Source organism: Filicampus tigris, chromosome 11 (genome assembly GCF_054856515.1).
Source record: "Filicampus tigris isolate MCC_2025a chromosome 11, RoL_Ftig_1.0, whole genome shotgun sequence".
Taxonomy (NCBI): Eukaryota; Metazoa; Chordata; class Actinopteri; order Syngnathiformes; family Syngnathidae; genus Filicampus; species Filicampus tigris.
The window spans coordinates 15327859-15344262 of record NC_141227.1 but is presented as its reverse complement, the minus strand read 5'-3'; the positions used below and the strand labels follow the sequence as shown (position 1 = coordinate 15344262).

The 16404-nt window shown below is 42.1% G+C and overlaps 2 protein-coding genes and 4 non-coding genes across 8 annotated transcripts; 5 read left to right on the top strand and 1 right to left on the bottom strand.

Annotated features, from left to right (window-relative positions):
* The first annotated feature begins 244 nt into the window (after positions 1-244).
* Positions 245-5203, top strand: polh (polymerase (DNA directed), eta). The gene is made up of 10 exons (XM_086046065.1): positions 245-550; positions 1173-1307; positions 1377-1612; positions 1829-1992; positions 2672-2775; positions 2852-2971; positions 3039-3162; positions 3282-3347; positions 3776-3948; positions 4225-5203. The coding sequence occupies exons 1-10, from the start codon at positions 414-416 to the stop codon at positions 4877-4879; spliced, it is 1914 nt and encodes a 637-aa protein (XP_085902191.1). The 5' UTR covers positions 245-413; the 3' UTR covers positions 4880-5203.
* Positions 5204-6064: 861 nt separating this feature from the next.
* Positions 6065-16360, bottom strand: gtpbp2a (GTP binding protein 2a). Of its 3 annotated transcripts, XR_015088759.1 has the most exons (13): positions 15934-16360; positions 14638-14664; positions 13942-14126; positions 13740-13848; positions 13446-13643; positions 13190-13364; positions 10113-10332; positions 9177-9312; positions 8904-8962; positions 8644-8815; positions 8396-8560; positions 7368-7677; positions 6065-6914 (listed from the first exon to the last, which is right to left on the bottom strand). XR_015088759.1 is itself a non-coding variant. In XM_086045808.1 (12 exons), the coding sequence occupies exons 1-12, from the start codon at positions 16129-16131 to the stop codon at positions 7486-7488; spliced, it is 1836 nt and encodes a 611-aa protein (XP_085901934.1). In that variant the 5' UTR covers positions 16132-16360; the 3' UTR covers positions 6065-7485. The 3 variants fall into 3 exon arrangements, 2 of the variants coding, with proteins under 2 accessions (XP_085901934.1, XP_085901936.1); XM_086045808.1 differs by having other exon boundaries at positions 6065-7677; XM_086045810.1 differs by lacking the exon at positions 15934-16360 and adding an exon at positions 15442-15553 and having other exon boundaries at positions 6065-7677.
* Positions 10495-10577, top strand: trnal-cag (transfer RNA leucine (anticodon CAG)). Its single transcript has one exon. It is a non-coding gene; the product is annotated as a tRNA-Leu (tRNA).
* trnal-cag (transfer RNA leucine (anticodon CAG)) lies at positions 10835-10917 on the top strand. Its single transcript has one exon. It is a non-coding gene; the product is annotated as a tRNA-Leu (tRNA).
* On the top strand, positions 11206-11288 carry trnal-cag (transfer RNA leucine (anticodon CAG)). The gene has a single exon. It is a non-coding gene; the product is annotated as a tRNA-Leu (tRNA).
* trnal-uag (transfer RNA leucine (anticodon UAG)) lies at positions 12213-12295 on the top strand. Its single transcript has one exon. It is a non-coding gene; the product is annotated as a tRNA-Leu (tRNA).
* Positions 16361-16404: the final 44 nt, after the last annotated feature.

The following is a 16404-nucleotide window of genomic DNA, read 5'->3' as shown; positions in this document are numbered from 1 at the left end:
GCCTGACTAAAAAAGATGCTCAGAACCGATCCAGAGGTTAGGAGGTACCGCGCTCCTAGCCAAGATACCGTTCATTGTTTTCCCATTTCACGCAGTTTCCTTCCCACATTTAAAGACAGTGTTTCGTGTTAACCATCATAATATATTGTTTATATATTGTATCTCATTAAAAAGATATTGTAGTGTTTCAGGGGTATAGGCTTCGCGCTAATTGGTTGAAATAATTCGCGTCATCCAAAGACAACACAGTTGTCTGTCCTCTTTTGATGACGCAGTTTATGTAAGAAACGGAATTGCGGGAAAGCAAAAGCTTCCGACCATGTTCACGGATAAACTATGATAGAAGGTGAAAACCAAACAACGAAGTTGTTTTGATAACTCGTGACAGAATAGCTGTCTGTTGTTCTTCAGTAATGGAGTACGGGAAGGAAAGAGTGGTGGCGTTAGTGGACATGGACTGTTTCTACGTGCAAGTGGAGCAGAGACTGAATCCTGCCCTGAAAAAAACGCCCTGTGTAGTAGCCCAGTACAAGACCTGGAAAGGAGGCGGGTGAGGTTTTGACAAGTAGATGTCGTTTTCGAATGATCCGTTTAATTTGACAGCTATTTATTATTTTACATGGTAGCATTAAGGCTGCACAAAATATGTTTTAAGTAGCCTGTAGGTTAGACCCCCAGAGGTAACCACATTTGGGGCAATTGGTTGAAATGAATTGGGAAATCCTAGCAGGTGTATATTATTACTGTAGTGTTCCGCTCCTGACTGGTGCGATACAGTTTGGTAGTGTACAACCATACTCTTGGAATTATATTTATAAAGGTGTAGATTTTGGTACATCTTCTGTATTGGCTCTCATTAGATTATGCAGATATAGCTGATTTAATATAACTGTTTTCATACTGTTTTGAAATCAAAATGAAGTTAAAAAACAACAACAATAGGAAGCATGATGGCCTAGCGATTAGCATGTCAGTCTCACAGTTCTGTAGTTCATATTAACATAGGCCCACTGTTCCTTCCCTAATGAAGACAAGTAATTTAAAAAATAGATGGATTATTTACAAAAATAATAATCCTTTTATTATTACTATTCTTCTTCTTATTATTATTATTATTATTATTATTGTTATTATATATTGCTGTCTCCTTTACTCACTCTGTCCTCTGTCAGGATCATTGCAGTGAGCTATGAGGCCAGGGCCCACGGTGTGACCAAGAACATGTGGGTGGACGACGCTAAGAAGCTGTGCCCGGATCTCCAGGTGGCACGTGTGCGCGAGTCTCACGGCAAGGCAGACCTGACCCCGTAATGATGCCCACGTCATCATAGTAATGATGTCACTGAAGCACCACTAAATTCAGCCGTTGTGTGCAGTTACAGGGAGGCCAGCGTGGAAGTGATCCAAGTCATGTCTCGCTTTGCGGTGGTCGAGCGGGCCAGCATTGACGAGGCCTACATGGACTTGACTGTGGCTGTCCAGCAGCGACTAAAGGACATGGCGGACAAACAAATACAGCCTCACCTGCTCAAGACTACCTGCATCCAAGGTTACCCTTACAATTCATCTGAAGGAGAGGAAGAAGCTGCAGAAGATGTCATTTCGGATAAAGGTAGGTGGTAATTTGTTCTCAAAAGAATAATTCTCCTTTATAACATAGATATGACCAGAATCTTGAAAACTATTATTATTGATTATTATGATTATTTAGATTTAGAAGTAGAAGCCATGACACAGTCATTGCTCTCCATTAAGTCAGTCTGCTTTAAACTCATTAATTATTTACAAGAACAAATGCACACAAGTCAATATTCCGCATGTCCAACAGAGAAGCAGAGGTCGGAGGGTGTCCAGCAGTGGCTGGGGTCCATGCCGACGCACAACTCTGCTGAGCTTCAGCTGACCGTGGGGGCCCTCATTGTGGAGGAAATGAGGGCAGCTGTGGAGCAACACACAAGCTTCCAATGTTCAGCTGGGATCTCGCACAACAAAGTGCGTTTTATTTGAATTGCTTATTGAAATGTTAATGTGATTCTTAAACCCAACATCAAAAGCATAATATCACGTTACATTTGTTTTTGATTTTATTTTATTCTTTAATTTTTTTTATCAATTTAGCTTTGCTAAGACCATATAACCCATGCAGAAATACTTCCATTTTAATTTTTACACTTAATAGTATGTGTATATTGCAATATATACAATTATTGTAAAGGGATTTAATGCAAGCTGTGGTTTAGGTAATATCGCCAAGCCAACTGTGTGAGGGGAAACGGTGGTGCAAAACCCTGAACTCTAGGGACCATTTTAGCCAATCAGAAGCCCAGTAGATTTTAATCTACTGGCAAAGAGTGTTTCTCATCTACATGCAAATGCTAAAAACAATGTATTTATTTTCAATGTTTTTTTACTACATTTATTTAAAATAGTATCATAAATTGTAACATTATTTCAAAATAATTATGAACATTATTTTATTTTATGTTATTCAATACATGTTATGTATTTTTGATTTATTTCAAGTTGGTTAAAATACAATCCACCATTCCTACTTTCAAATCTTTTGTGTGTAATTTTTTTTCAGATATTATTATTTAAACTTTTGAGTTATCTCTATCTAACGGGCCATTTGTATTGAATGTACAATTCAATTCCCATGTGTTTTTTCCAGGTGCTGGCTAAACTGGCATGTGGTCTGAACAAACCAAATCGACAAACAGTTTTGCCGCTGGACTCGGTGACTGAACTTTTCAGCACGCTGCCCATTAGCAAGATGTGAGTGTTTCAGTGAAGGCGCCTCCAAGTGTAAAACACCTTCACTTATTAATCCAGCTGCCTTTCATTTGCGCAGACGCAACCTGGGAGGTAAACTGGGGGTCTCGGTCACAGAGGCTCTGCAAGTGGAGCATATGGGGGAGCTGACTCGCTTCTCTCAGGCCCAACTGTGGAAACACTTTGGAGAGAAGACCGGGTAAGGCTAATGAACCAAAACTTCTGATCCTGCCTTTATTTTATTGGATTAAAGATGTTTTTTGCAGTCAGTGGCTGTACGATTTGTGTCGGGGAATTGACTTTGAAGCAGTGAAACCCAGGCAGCTGCCAAAATCTATTGGCTGTAGTAAGAACTTCCCTGGGAAAACATCACTGGCTACAAAAGAGCAGGTATTCATTACTGTGGTGTCTTTTTGTGACTCATCTGGATCTTATTATATAGGCCAGTTGTATTGTGTCTAATATTTTGGCTGTTTATTTCTGTTTATGTTAAATGTCCTTCTGCATAGGTCCAGTACTGGCTTCATCAGCTGGCTTTGGAGCTGGAGGAGAGGCTGACTAAAGACAGAGAAGTGGTAAGAAAAAGGCTTTGGAACAACTGCATGCCTTCATTTAGTGGCCAGAAGCGCACCAAGCATTTAGACTACTTTTTTTTTTTTTTTTGCACATGTGTATTAAACATATGTATTTTGTCTACAAAGTAAAAATGATTGTTTTCATACGTACTGTAAACGTCCGCTTCACAAATGCCATTTCTACAGTGGGTTGTGGTGAAGATGACGACAAAACGAGGTAGTATGGTCATAATATAACGATAGCCACCTAATGACACATGTTTTTTTTCCCCCTGAGGAAAAAAATGAGGTGGCAGCATGAAAGACTAGTGCTTCAGGTGTCAGTTCTGGGTTCGGGCCTGTTTGGAGTTCACATGCTACATGCTTGTACAGGTCCAATAATAAAGATCTATGTGTAATATAATATTCATGGTATTTTTTTCTTCAAGAATGGTCGCGTGGCAAAGCAGTTAACGGTCGGCGTCCGTCAGCTGGGTGACAAGCGGCCGAGCAGTTTCTCTCGTTGTTGCGCTTTAGTGCGCTATGACGCCTCCAAGTTGTCCAGTGACAGCTTCGCCATCATCAAGAGCCTCAACACGGCGGGAAACCAGCAGGCTGCGTGGTAGGTCCAGTGTAACCAGACACACTTGGGAATTTAAAAGTCAATCTTACTAATTTCACACTGCGGATATGGTGATTGGTATGTTTTTTTAACATTATGCTTTGTTCTCAATAAAGCAATCACTTTCAAACTCATGTTAAATGAGTCAGCACACACCTGCCACAATTTCAAGTACCTCTGATTAACCCTAAATCAAGTTCAGCTGTTCTAGTAGGCTTTGCAGTAACTCTTGACAATGATTTCTTGCCTTTTCATACTCTCCTGCTTTCCACGCAGGACTCCACCTCTCACGCTGCTGCACCTTTCCGCCAGCAAATTCTCTGATGCACCTTCGGCATCAGCGGGGAGCATCGCAGACTTCCTGAGTGCAGACGTGCCTTCCACTCAAATCTTTCTCTCCTCCAGCCCCGCCGCACGCAAAACGCCCACCACCATTCAGTCCTTCTTTCACAGGCAGCAAACGCAAACAGAGTCCTCTCCATCTTGTTCCGTCTCTTCTCCGAGTCCTTCTAAAGACGCTTCTGTAGGCCCTCGCGTCGGCATCGCCTCGTTCTTCCACAAGAAACACACAGAAATAGTTTCAAAGCCAAGGCACGACAGTGAAAAACGAAATGATGGCGCACCCGACTCGCTGCCCGCTTCGGGAGTAGACACCACTGAAGACGTGCTCAAGTGTGAACGCTGCGGGCAGAGCGTGCCGGCGTGGGAGATGCCTGAACACAATGACTATCACTTCGCTTTAGACCTGCACAAATCCTTTTCCCCTTCTGCTTCTTCCTCTTTCGTCAGAAGAGGACCTCCTGCTGGGCTGGCACCGTCCTCTTTGGGCAAAACTAAAAGCAAAGCATCAGGAGGACCCCATCCCAAAAGACATCGCTCACAAGGTGGAGGAGGCGGCGCGGGTACTTTGGATTCTTTTTTCCAAAGATAATGATCTGTGATGTGAAATGATGTGAAAGGGACTTCTAAAATCACAAATATAAATCACTAGCCAACCCAACTCCAGCTCCTGACGTCACTGGGCCACGCCCCAACATAAATACGTCACTTCATAAAAAATGTTTATTTTTTTGTTCTCCTATGTTTTTGTATTGCTGTTTTTCTTTATTAAAAATGCTGTCTTTTGTGGGGGGCTGGAACATATTCATGTAATTTCAATTCATTTCATTGGGCGGAAATTACATTCAGTACATTCATTTGTAACTTTGGTCACGGAATGAATTAAACGCTTTTAGTCAAGGTGCTGTATAATGAATTTGATTGTAGACTGAAATTGTTCATTAGTGTGAGTGGTTATAACTTTTGGCTGTCTCAGGTGTACAGTTCCCCATTTCTCACTCAATATCACAAGGAGGCAATGTCGGACCCCAACAATACCTGTTTTAAATAATTTGGTTGTATGTTGTAGTTATTTTCCCTTATTTTTATTTACAGAAGTAGGCTTTCGCAGGGTACCACACATGCTCATAATATATAAATTACATGGTGTTCGACTATTGCGTACTATTTTTTATCATAAATTAATTTCAAGCCCGTGATGCAGTCTTATTCGGTTGTTATACCCCACCACGCCAGCAGATGCTACTAATGAGTTAGATAAGAAATCAAGTAAATCAAACGCGCCATTGCCCAAATACTTCTGACCCCATAGACGTCATTATAATTTAAACAGATAACGGAATTAAAACCATCACATTTAGAAAGGTAGTTTAGAAACACGTCAGCTTCCCAATCTTTTAAAGCAAACTTCCATTTTTTTCTTTTGAATATTTCCAAGAATTTTTAGTTTACAGTACTTTTTCATTTCCAGCATTATTTGGGGAAAATCAAATTGCACTATTTTTTTTAGCCACCCTGAGGACAATCACGACAGAAAATGGCAGATGAATGTAATATATTGAGGTGTTACCTTCTGCATTGAGTCATCTATTGACTTTGCAAAAGGTGTGTCCATTGTTGTTTAGTTGTTTTTTGTTGCATTAGTCTTGCATCATGTAGGACGTGGTTACAAACTTCGGGCCTAAAAATGGTGTTAATTCTATTGATTTTCACTAACACCCTTCCTTGGGAAAGGGGCATGTAATGAATTGAACTCATAATTAAAAAAAACAAAAACTCAGAAGTCAACATTTAATGGCACGCTTTTCTCATGAACACCACAATACACAAATTCGATCTGTACATAAATGGTTCGGACGTGATTATACATGTTTTTATTCATAAAGGGAATAAATCATAAAGCTTCAAAAGAGTTTGATTGTAAAATGTAAAAACTACTAGAAATACACCTGAGATGCACAAAAACAAAATGTAAATGCATATATGTAATACAATGGTTGAAATATGCTCTTTAAAAATGACGCAATGATCGAGTGGGGTGTGAATGTGTAAAGGTGACAGTGTGGCAGTAATTGGTTATAATAGTAAGTTACACGGTGCACACTGCACAGCATTCTTTGTTTGGAGCAGTACTTAAGTCATACGTTTGGAACAAATATGTGTTTTGAACCAGTAGCACCACCTTTAAGTTTTTTTTTTTTTTTTTAACTGCATGAAAGACTTGAGTTGGAAGGCACTTCCATTAGGCACTCTGCATGCATGCATGTGTGAGGGACATCAGTAACTTCAAAAGCCTGCAGCAAATAACTTGGAAAAAGACTGGCTTTGAATTCCAACAATTCACATGCTGAATTCAATGTAGAAGTAATAAGCAGTGTCCTAAATACTTGTCCACATGAGCCCCTTTTGCAGTCTTCAGTCGAGTCAGTAATTATGCCATTTGGACAAAGACAAGCCTTTGAATGTATGTAAGCCACCATCTGTGTCAACAACATCTGCAGGAAGGTGTGTGTCAGTCAGTGCAAGTGACTGCAGCTTCTCCCCCCAAAGTGTATGCTCCAGGTGCACTGTGGCATTAATGCCTCCACATGACTCCTGCTGGTGACAGTGTCACTTTGGATGAGTTTCTAGTAAAGGTGATATGGGCTTTCGTCACACAGAAACACTCAAATGAAAATATTAGCATAAAAGTTAATATAGCCCACAGTGCTGTGTGAATATGATTATAGGGAAAAATATATAATTGTGGTGATTTTTGTTCCCAAATATTCCAACAACAATCTGGGGGGAAATTTGTACTTGTAACAATCCCCATATCCCTCTAAAACAGCAATACTAACCACAACTTGGCAGATAACGAATTGTTAAGATTTTAGTGAAAAACTAATGCAATTTGGGGGGTGGGGAAAGCTGTAAATGTGACGATCCCTCAAAAATATTGCAAAAACGATATTGTGAAAAACAGGTTTTCATGACAGTGCAAGTCTGACTGTGAATGTGTGTGCAGCTACATTCTATTGGCTTTACGAGTATCTTGAAGGTATAAAGGCGAGGCGCTCTATAAATGCAGATGTGTTTACCTTCATCCGGTGAGTGCGCCAAAGAGTGCAGACTGGCCTTTGGTAGAAGCATGTCCGTTATAAAAACAAAATCGAATGGCACTTGTGTGTTTTTCTAGGATGGGGGCGCGGTCACTCTCTAGTCGTCATCTTCATCTTCGTCGCTTTCCGGGGCGTGGCGATACTGCGCAATGGGATGCAGCTTGGTGACATGGCCAATGCCCTTGGTGACGCCCTCCCTGAAGAGCACCTTGGCCCCCAGCTTCAGGTACTCGGGATGCTTGAGGAATTTAAACTGGACACAGGCCTTCTCCCCCGTCCTCAGCTCCTCCTGCCGGACGCAGAAGGGTGGTGCATTTAAACATGGTTCTGTCACTTCCAAGATCACATTAATGTTACTACTCCCCCAAAAAGTTTACTTTGTTATCATTCATTTACTGGAATTGGTTGAGAAAATATTTTAGGAAGTTTCATATATATATATATATATATATATATGTATATATATATATATATATATATATATATATATATATATATATATATATATATATATATTTTTTTTTTTTTTTTTTTTTTTTTTTCATAGAACACATTGTACATTAAGTAAATGCAACTACGGATGACAAATATCTCGGTTCGACAAGAGGTGGGAACATTTTCCAAATACTTCCCGTCCATGTTTAGAAAAGATTAGTCTGCGTCATGTCAGAACCAGGAACAATGAAATGAAAGCAAAGCCAGTGAAAAATTCACTGCGAAATGTAAACCTAACCTCTATTCCGATTCAAAATACTAAGATAATATAGAGGTACTCTGAATGGTCCATGACAACAGTGAAGTTTGTTTTTAAGGATGCTCTCATTACTCCATACATGGATCACAGCGTAAAACAAGCAGATAATAGTGTTTTCAGTGAAAAAAAAAAAACTGAAGTTGTCAGTAACAGTGGCAATGTAACATGGCTGCCCTCTGGCTTCAGACGCGATGGGCCAATTGTGAGTCCAACATATATCCTTGGATGGTTCAAGCAGCTTCCAGACACTCACCTTGCCATAGACGGCCTCCACAGTGGCGGTCTGCCTCACGTTGCCTATGTGCACAGTCACCTGGAATCCCTTGTGGAAGGTCTTGGAGTGGAAGAGCAGCACAATCTCAGCCTCAAATATCCAGCAGATGGTCGGGTCCATCTCCGGACTCACCATCACCATTCCCTGTGGAAGGAAAACACAATCAGATGCGCTGCATTGGATAACACAGAATGGAAATAGACTCGCGTAGATTTGCTGAGGCGGACCTTTCGCAGCAACGTGCGGTCAAAGTTGCCGAGCGCCAGCGTGGCAGCTTGTCCGGCACGAAGCACCCGGCAAGCTGAGCGGTTCCTCTGGATGCTCCCGACGGTCAATTTGTGGAATTGCCCCGAGTCTGTAGGGCCGACCACCAGATCGTCTCCCTCTCGGCAAATACCACTACAATCAAAAACAACACCAAACTCAGTAAAAAATAAATAAATAAATAAATAAGAAACAACATTTGAATACTTGCAGACGAACTAACCTGTACAAAGTACCGCCCACCACGGTCCCCACTTCTGGCACCGTGTAGATCTCATCCACCTGAAGAACAACATTCATCAGTCAATCACGTCTTAACTGGCACGCTCGTCTCGTCTCAAGGTAGGCTGTACGCAAATTAGTGGACGACTGACCCTTATGGTAGGGAATCACTGCCCTAAAACGGTACGGCTTGGTGGTGGCGGGCCGGATCTCGCTTGGTACCCGCAAACATAATTGTTGTGATCTAACCTGTTCAGTGTGAGGCTGGCTTTACCTGAAACTCTGTGAGCTGCTGCATGAGCTCTTCCTGCTCCTTGCTGTTGCTGAGCGGAGGGATGATGTTGAAGAAGACCTTGAGCAGGTCCAGATTCTCTCCGGACACGCTGGACACGGTGAAGACGGGTGTAATACTGCCGGGGTGGGCGGAAAAGTCACATGATGAAAAATTCGACCGTGTCAGAGTATTTTAACCAAGTGGACGTTTCAGTGTCATGATAGTTAGTGGTCAGTTGTCATGTGGTTGAATAAAAGTGTTGCTTCTCTGAAGCCATGTTTAGCATTCTTCCTGGTTTTATTTTGGTCGGTAGCTACTTCCCGTCTTTTTTGTTCCCTTTGGTATTGACCAACTTTTTGTGAACAAAGGACTTTGATTCGGACGTTCTGCGACTGACGCTTTTGAGTACATCTGTTTGGCGAGAAGGAGCACTTTAGTGAAGATGTAGAATGCTACATTAGCTTCTCACTCTAACCTGCGACTGGATAACTTGTCATATGGCTTGTCACTTGTAACAAAAGGTAAAGTGTGAGACACTACTCACAGTTTGGGATATTCGGATTTAGGTTGAAATTTCAGGATGAACCTAAAATGCACGACAGCCTTTACTTAAATTTCTCTCTCAACTTTTGAATGGGCACGTCCAACTGCTCAGTGTTTCAGTTCCATTGAACAACGATCATCAAATTTCCCATTAGGTGTTTAATCCACAAATCAACCACATTTCTTGGTTCAATTACAGTAACTGGACATGTGCAGTCAAAAGTTTAGAGGGTAAAATTTAGAGCAACTGTATGCATTTTAGGCTCAAAATTAGGCTTAGAAATTAGGCTAGACATTTTACCCAAAAGCCAAATATCCCGAAATGATCGTGAGTAGTATCTATTATGACATTTCATTTTATACTTGTGTTCAACTTCAGAGGTTGGTACACACTTGGGCGACTGGGCAAACTGCTGCGCGGCGGCAACGGCATCGTCCTTGTTGGCCACTACCATGGGCACCTTGTTGCAGCCCGGCTGCTTGAGGACTCGCTCCAGCTGCCGCACCGTTCGCTCCACGGTGGCCCGCGTGCACAGGTCCACTTTGCTGATGACGATGAAAATGGGCACCTTCAGGGCCATGGCCAGGCCGAGGTGCTCCCGCGTGGTGCCAGCTGAAAAAAAGCAGCGGTTTAATGTTGTGTGACTTAAATGCTTCAACATACCAGCTTGTCCACTTTTGAGGAGGAAAACATTTTGTAGCCTTTATCGATCACAACTGGCTTTAGACAGGATTTAACACGTCACACTGCTGAAATTACCAAGGCAATTTACACGTCAGGATGGCCGAGCGGTCTAAGGCGCTGCGTTCAGGTCGCAGTCTCCCCTGGAGGCGTGGGTTCGAATCCCACTTCTGACAGCAGTTTTTAAACTCATTTTTCTACTACATCATATGAACTCAGTGTGCTTAAATACATATATTTAGGTAGCGTGTATTTATGAGCATACAAGGGTGAACAAAATGTCCTTGATTGTCAACACAAATGTGAAATAATTAAATTAGTGCACAGTGAGGACTCAAAGCCTGTCATGTTTGCTGTTAACAGCCGTTCTCAACTAAACCCGTGCTCTACTATCTGCGTCAGTCGATGAGTTTCTGCACTTGAACGTCAACACGTCAGGATGGCCGAGCGGTCTAAGGCGCTGCGTTCAGGTCGCAGTCTCCCCTGGAGGCGTGGGTTCGAATCCCACTTCTGACAACTCAATGTTTTAAACATCCAGCACTCATTTTTCAACTAAAACTCAAAAACCCAGTGTGCCACTATGTAAATTTAACTAGCGTGTATTTATGAGCATACAAGGGTGAACACAACGTCCTTGATTGTCAACACAAATGTGAAATAATGAAATTACCGCAGAGTGAGTAATCAAAGGCGCTCATGTATCTTTTTAACAGACTTAACTGCAGCAGCTCAAGCAGTCAACTAACCCCTCCCCCCCCGTACTGTGTATTGCCTGCCGCAGTCGATGAGTTTGTGCAACGCTATGTCAGGATGGCCGAGCGGTCTAAGGCGCTGCGTTCAGGTCGCAGTCTCCCCTGGAGGCGTGGGTTCGAATCCCACTTCTGACAAGATATTTTGTGGCACCTGTGCGCAATGTATGCCAAACATGACAATAAAAACCAAGACATTCCCCTTCACATGATCTTTTTTAACAATTTTTTCATAATTTCATAGTGAAGCTCTACCAAATTTGCACGTCTCTGTAGTGCCATTACTACTGTATTCATCTGTATAGCTCTGTCACTGTTGTTGATCAACAGTAATACCCCTATACTCGACACTTTATTGCTCTCTGTACTTATGTCTTAAATGAATAAATATCATTGTGGCTTGTTTTCTGTGGTACTGAAGCCATTTCAACTTCCGGAGAAAAATCCCTTGGGTGTTTAACATACTTGGCTGTTACTTTCTAGTTGGTACTTGTGTCTATGTTGATGTGTGAAAACCAGTCTAACATGTCAGGCGGTCTAAGGCGCTCTGGTAAGGTCGCAGTCGGTTACATTATAAAAGGAGCCAAACATGATAGTAATGCAATATATCTAAAATTCAACTGAGGAGGGATCACTGCATACGTGTCCGCATTTGTGACCCTATTTCAACCGTCTATTATGCATATATGTTGGACATGGACACACAAAAACACCCCCAGCAACAAAATCCAACATATATCAATTACTTAATCAGTTTTAGGTTCTGATGTGTTGTAGTTACGTTAGTTTCTGTGCATGACTAAGACTATGACTGCTAAGTGCACCCGTATCAGCTGCTGACCCATCTGCAGATGTCAGTAATAGCAGCATGAAATGCAGCTGACCCGAAGATTATATTTTTAGAGCGGGTCATTCCTGGCAACAGTGTCTGGGTTGTTACATAAAGTCATAACGTTATCTGAACAAGTTGAGGCAAGGCCGAAAAAAACATTGACAGATTGCCTTTTATGAGCATTAGGAATTTCGTATTTATAGGTATTCTGCCTAATCAGGCAAACACAAGTCAGGATGGCCGAGCGGTCTAAGGCGCTGCGTTTAGGTCGCAGTCTCCCCTGGAGGCGTGGGTTCGAATCCCACTTCTGACAGAAGCTTTTCTACATTGACATTTTTTGCCACAGAAGCAGGGTTTGCACAAATTCAGATTTTTTTTTAAGTCAGCACTACACTATTGTCATCAAAGTCAAGTCGACAACAACTCGTTGCTGATGATATCATTGGTATTCTTCTTTTTTACTCCAGAAGGACAGCTCGTACACTGAATTTATGAACAACATTCACGCTAGAACACGAGAGCACGAAGAATGTTTGAAGATAATTACGGACCTCTTTTTGTACTGTGGACTAATTTCCCCACTTTGTTTACACTTTGACAGTGGGAGTTGAAAAGTTGTTCAAAATCTTGCTCAATTCAGTTTTTTTCCCCTTTCGTGTTTTTCCTCACTTACCAAAGCTGCACATTCATAAATAGAAGACAATTGAAATCAATTAATGTGACAAAATAATTCAGTTCAGCACTCATTTGTTGCAGAAAGCAGCTGAGTCCTCCTCAAGCCAAAAACATGATAGGTTACTACAACATCATTATGGGGTAGTCAAGTGGACAAATCGAGTAGTCAGTAGTGAGTACAATTTCTACACAGAAGGGCTAATTAAAAACAAAGTGGCTGAATGACAGATGTGTTTCACTAATTTAGTACTCACTCAGTTAATGCCTTTTAACATTCCTGCAAGATAGTTTTGAGCAGTTGAAGTACAATTTGGGTGAAGAACTGTTTTAAACATGAAATGTGACCTTGCTCTACATTAACTACTAATGTAATTTAATAATATACAGTATGACCTGTAATCTTCACAGAAATTCCCAGAATAAGAATATACTGTATGTATTTCCGACCACCAGCCAACAAGCCCTCAAACCAACAAGATGGACCGAAATACCTTGTTTGAGAACCCCATTAAATCAACAAATGGTCACTCACCAATGCCGGTATTTGCACTGACAACAAGCATGGCGAAATCAGGGCAGTAGCTGGTGAGGCCAAAGATGGTGGTCTTCAAGTATTTATGGTGACCCGCCAGATCGATGAACGTGATCATTTTAGAGGCGCTCTCACAAATCTCCTCCGCCGTTCGAGATTCGCTGTAGTTCACAACCTAGAAAAAGACAAAAATGGCACATTTGCTTAAACGTACCCGGTGTTTGTTAGTTCTTGTCTATTTGATTCTTTCACTCACCTCTCCCTTACTGTTGAAACCCAGGATCTCAAAGCTGATGCTTGATGTTCGCCCGGTCTGGATTTCATGGAGGTGCCTGAAGAGGTTGAGTCTTGCTCTTCCCCGTCCATTATCTAGCTCACCTTGCGTCAAAACACCCAGCAGGGTCGATTTCCCTGAGTCCACGTTACCGATTACGGCAACTCGCAGGTCCAGGAACTGAAGAAAAAAAAAAAAAAACGCAAAGAAATACAACATTTAAAAAAAAATGCCAACAGACATGAATCCTTGTTTCTTAATGGTAGCCTTGCTAACCTGCTGGTCATCCGGCACCTTACGAATTAAGACTTCAGCGATGGTAAGATGCTGATCAGTGTCGTAGTCCACCTCTGCATGTCGGAGGATGGTGATGTCAGCCCCAACTCTGTCAGACAAAAATGATTTTGGGTGTTAAATCAATATATAACAAATGCTGTATATGCTTTGGATTGGTGGATGGGTTCACTTCTAAGCTCACTTCTCAGCCATTTTATGAAGGGTGGTGAGGGACGCCCTCATGTCATCCTCTGACAACCCTACCAACATGCCGTTATCCTCCACCCCGATCTGATAGACAGCTTCTCCGCGACCCTCCTGGAGCCGCCATTTCATTTGCGTCACCAGGTGCTCAAATCGGCTCTGCGTAGGGTCCACGAGCTTTAGCTAAACAGCAGGAGAAAAGCTCACAGAAATCAACAAACGATATTCTGATGCTAACATCACTGTTGCTAATCCATGTCGGTGTCAGATTTCTATATATGAGACGCCTGGAAAAGACTTGTTAGACAATTCTTGACCTACAATTGTTCTTCACGCTAAAACAAAATAACAGTGTACAGACTAATGTAGTCTTTAACTGCAGTCAACTTAGGAAGTATGAAAAAAAAGAACACATTTCAATACATGTTAATTTAACTGAATGTGGCTGTAAAGCTCAACAGACCATAAGCAATAAAATAAGACTGTACCTAACATACCGTGCAATGCTATAAAAGCTTATTACCTATGAATACTGATTAAATAAACCACCCTGACAGTGTCACTGTGTGTTTTTGGGGCGTGGGGGGTTAATGTGTACCTAGTGAAGTGTCTGGTTAGTTTGTCTGATTACCCAGTCAACTCACTTTGACGGCATATATCCTATTACAGTATTGCTTTACATGAAAGTCCTTACCTTATACTCTATATTCCCTTCTTCCACCTAGGAGATAAGATACAGGCTGTCAGACACAAACAACCACAAACAAAAGGCTCAGGGCGCTGATATCGATCGCAAATGGACTGCTGCTTGTCTTGGATGTTTTGGCGCTCATCAAAGAAGGCTTCATTAGTTCATGCAACGTGGTTTGGTTAGGACAGACCAGCCTGAGTTGGTGTGGAAAAGCAAAATATTTATGCCATCTATTTATTTAGTCGTTGCAAACGACCATCGTTAAGATGTCTGGCATAAAAGTTTCTGTTGGTCAATAAGTCATTAGATGGAAATGCCCTCATTAATATTTCATTCTTTTAAAAAGGTTCTTTTACAAAGTGATTTTTTTTTTCTCTGCGGGGCATCTTAACGATGGTCGTTTGTATCCCAAAAGGATGGTAGCATTTCCGGTGATGGGGCACGCCTCCAACTTGGAGCATAAATAGTTGTGTTTTCCACACCAACTCAAACTGATCTGTCCTAACCAGGCCTCGTTGCATGAACGCAACTCAACTCAACTGATGAAGCTTCCACAGATGAGGGGCGAAACATCTAAGACAACCAGAGCAGACCCGTTGCAATTGATTCAATGCCCTGGGAAAGAAAATATCTGGATGAATGACAATATCCACAAGCACGCCATTGATTTGCAAAAAAATAATAATCGTTAAGCCGAGATGACCACTGGGCTACTTATGTTATAAGTAAATGTGTGGCAAATTCCATTCAAGGTTACTCTGCCAACCGCTTACTACGACCGACTTTCTACATTCTACATTTGCATACCGCTGATGAGGAATCTGCTTTAACTTTGAGTGCGAGGATGGCAAAAGTTGTTAATTATGTAACTTTACTACACACAACCTAAAGTAAACACGCAGAATCCCGGCCAAGGAGGGGATACAATTATCTTTGGAAGTAATATTAGTACGCCTGACGACAGTTCACCCCCCCCCCCCCCCCCCCACACACACACACACGTTCAACTATTTACAAACAGAGCCGATGCTACAATAGCACGCTAGCCGCACTTTCGCACATTTAGATTTAGAGGTCTTAACATTACGGCTAAAAATTATTGCGGCCAAGTGGCTACGTGTCATATTGTAAATCGAAAAGCTACGTTAGGTTAACGAAAAAAAGGAAGAAAGATTGGCAAAACACAAAACGTATCTTTATGCGTAAAGTGAAAGTAAACTGGGGGCTTTTAGTTGTAATTAACACGTATTAACAGAATATTGGCGGTGTAAGCCGGCGTTACCTATGAGACAAGCGTACCTCTGGGGGTAGATAAGGAGTGTTTTTGGTCGGTTTGAAGCTGCGAAAGTGTCGCGCGTTCGCTCTCTTCTTCTTGGCAGAAGCCCTTTTGGTGGCGGGGGTGCGTCCGCAACCATTCCCCGAGTTCACTTCGGTGCGAGAGCCGCCGCAGTCGTGTCCATTTTCTGAGGCAAACAACTCGGAAACCCGCGCATCCATAAGCTGCTTGGCAAAGAGACGGCGGACCCGGACGGCTCTCTCAAAGCACCCGAGGGGAGCACAATGGAAGTTGTCTTGCTCGAATGCGACTCTTTCTACCTGAAAAGGGGGGTTGTTTTCGGACAAGTGATAGCTTTGGCCCCCCCACCCCGAATAAGTGGACCCTTGGAAGTCCTTGTAAACAATAATAACAACCGCAGAGAGATGGTGGTTTTGAGTTTTCCGAGGACACACCACGTCATACTGTGAAACGTCACGATAAGCGAATTGTTT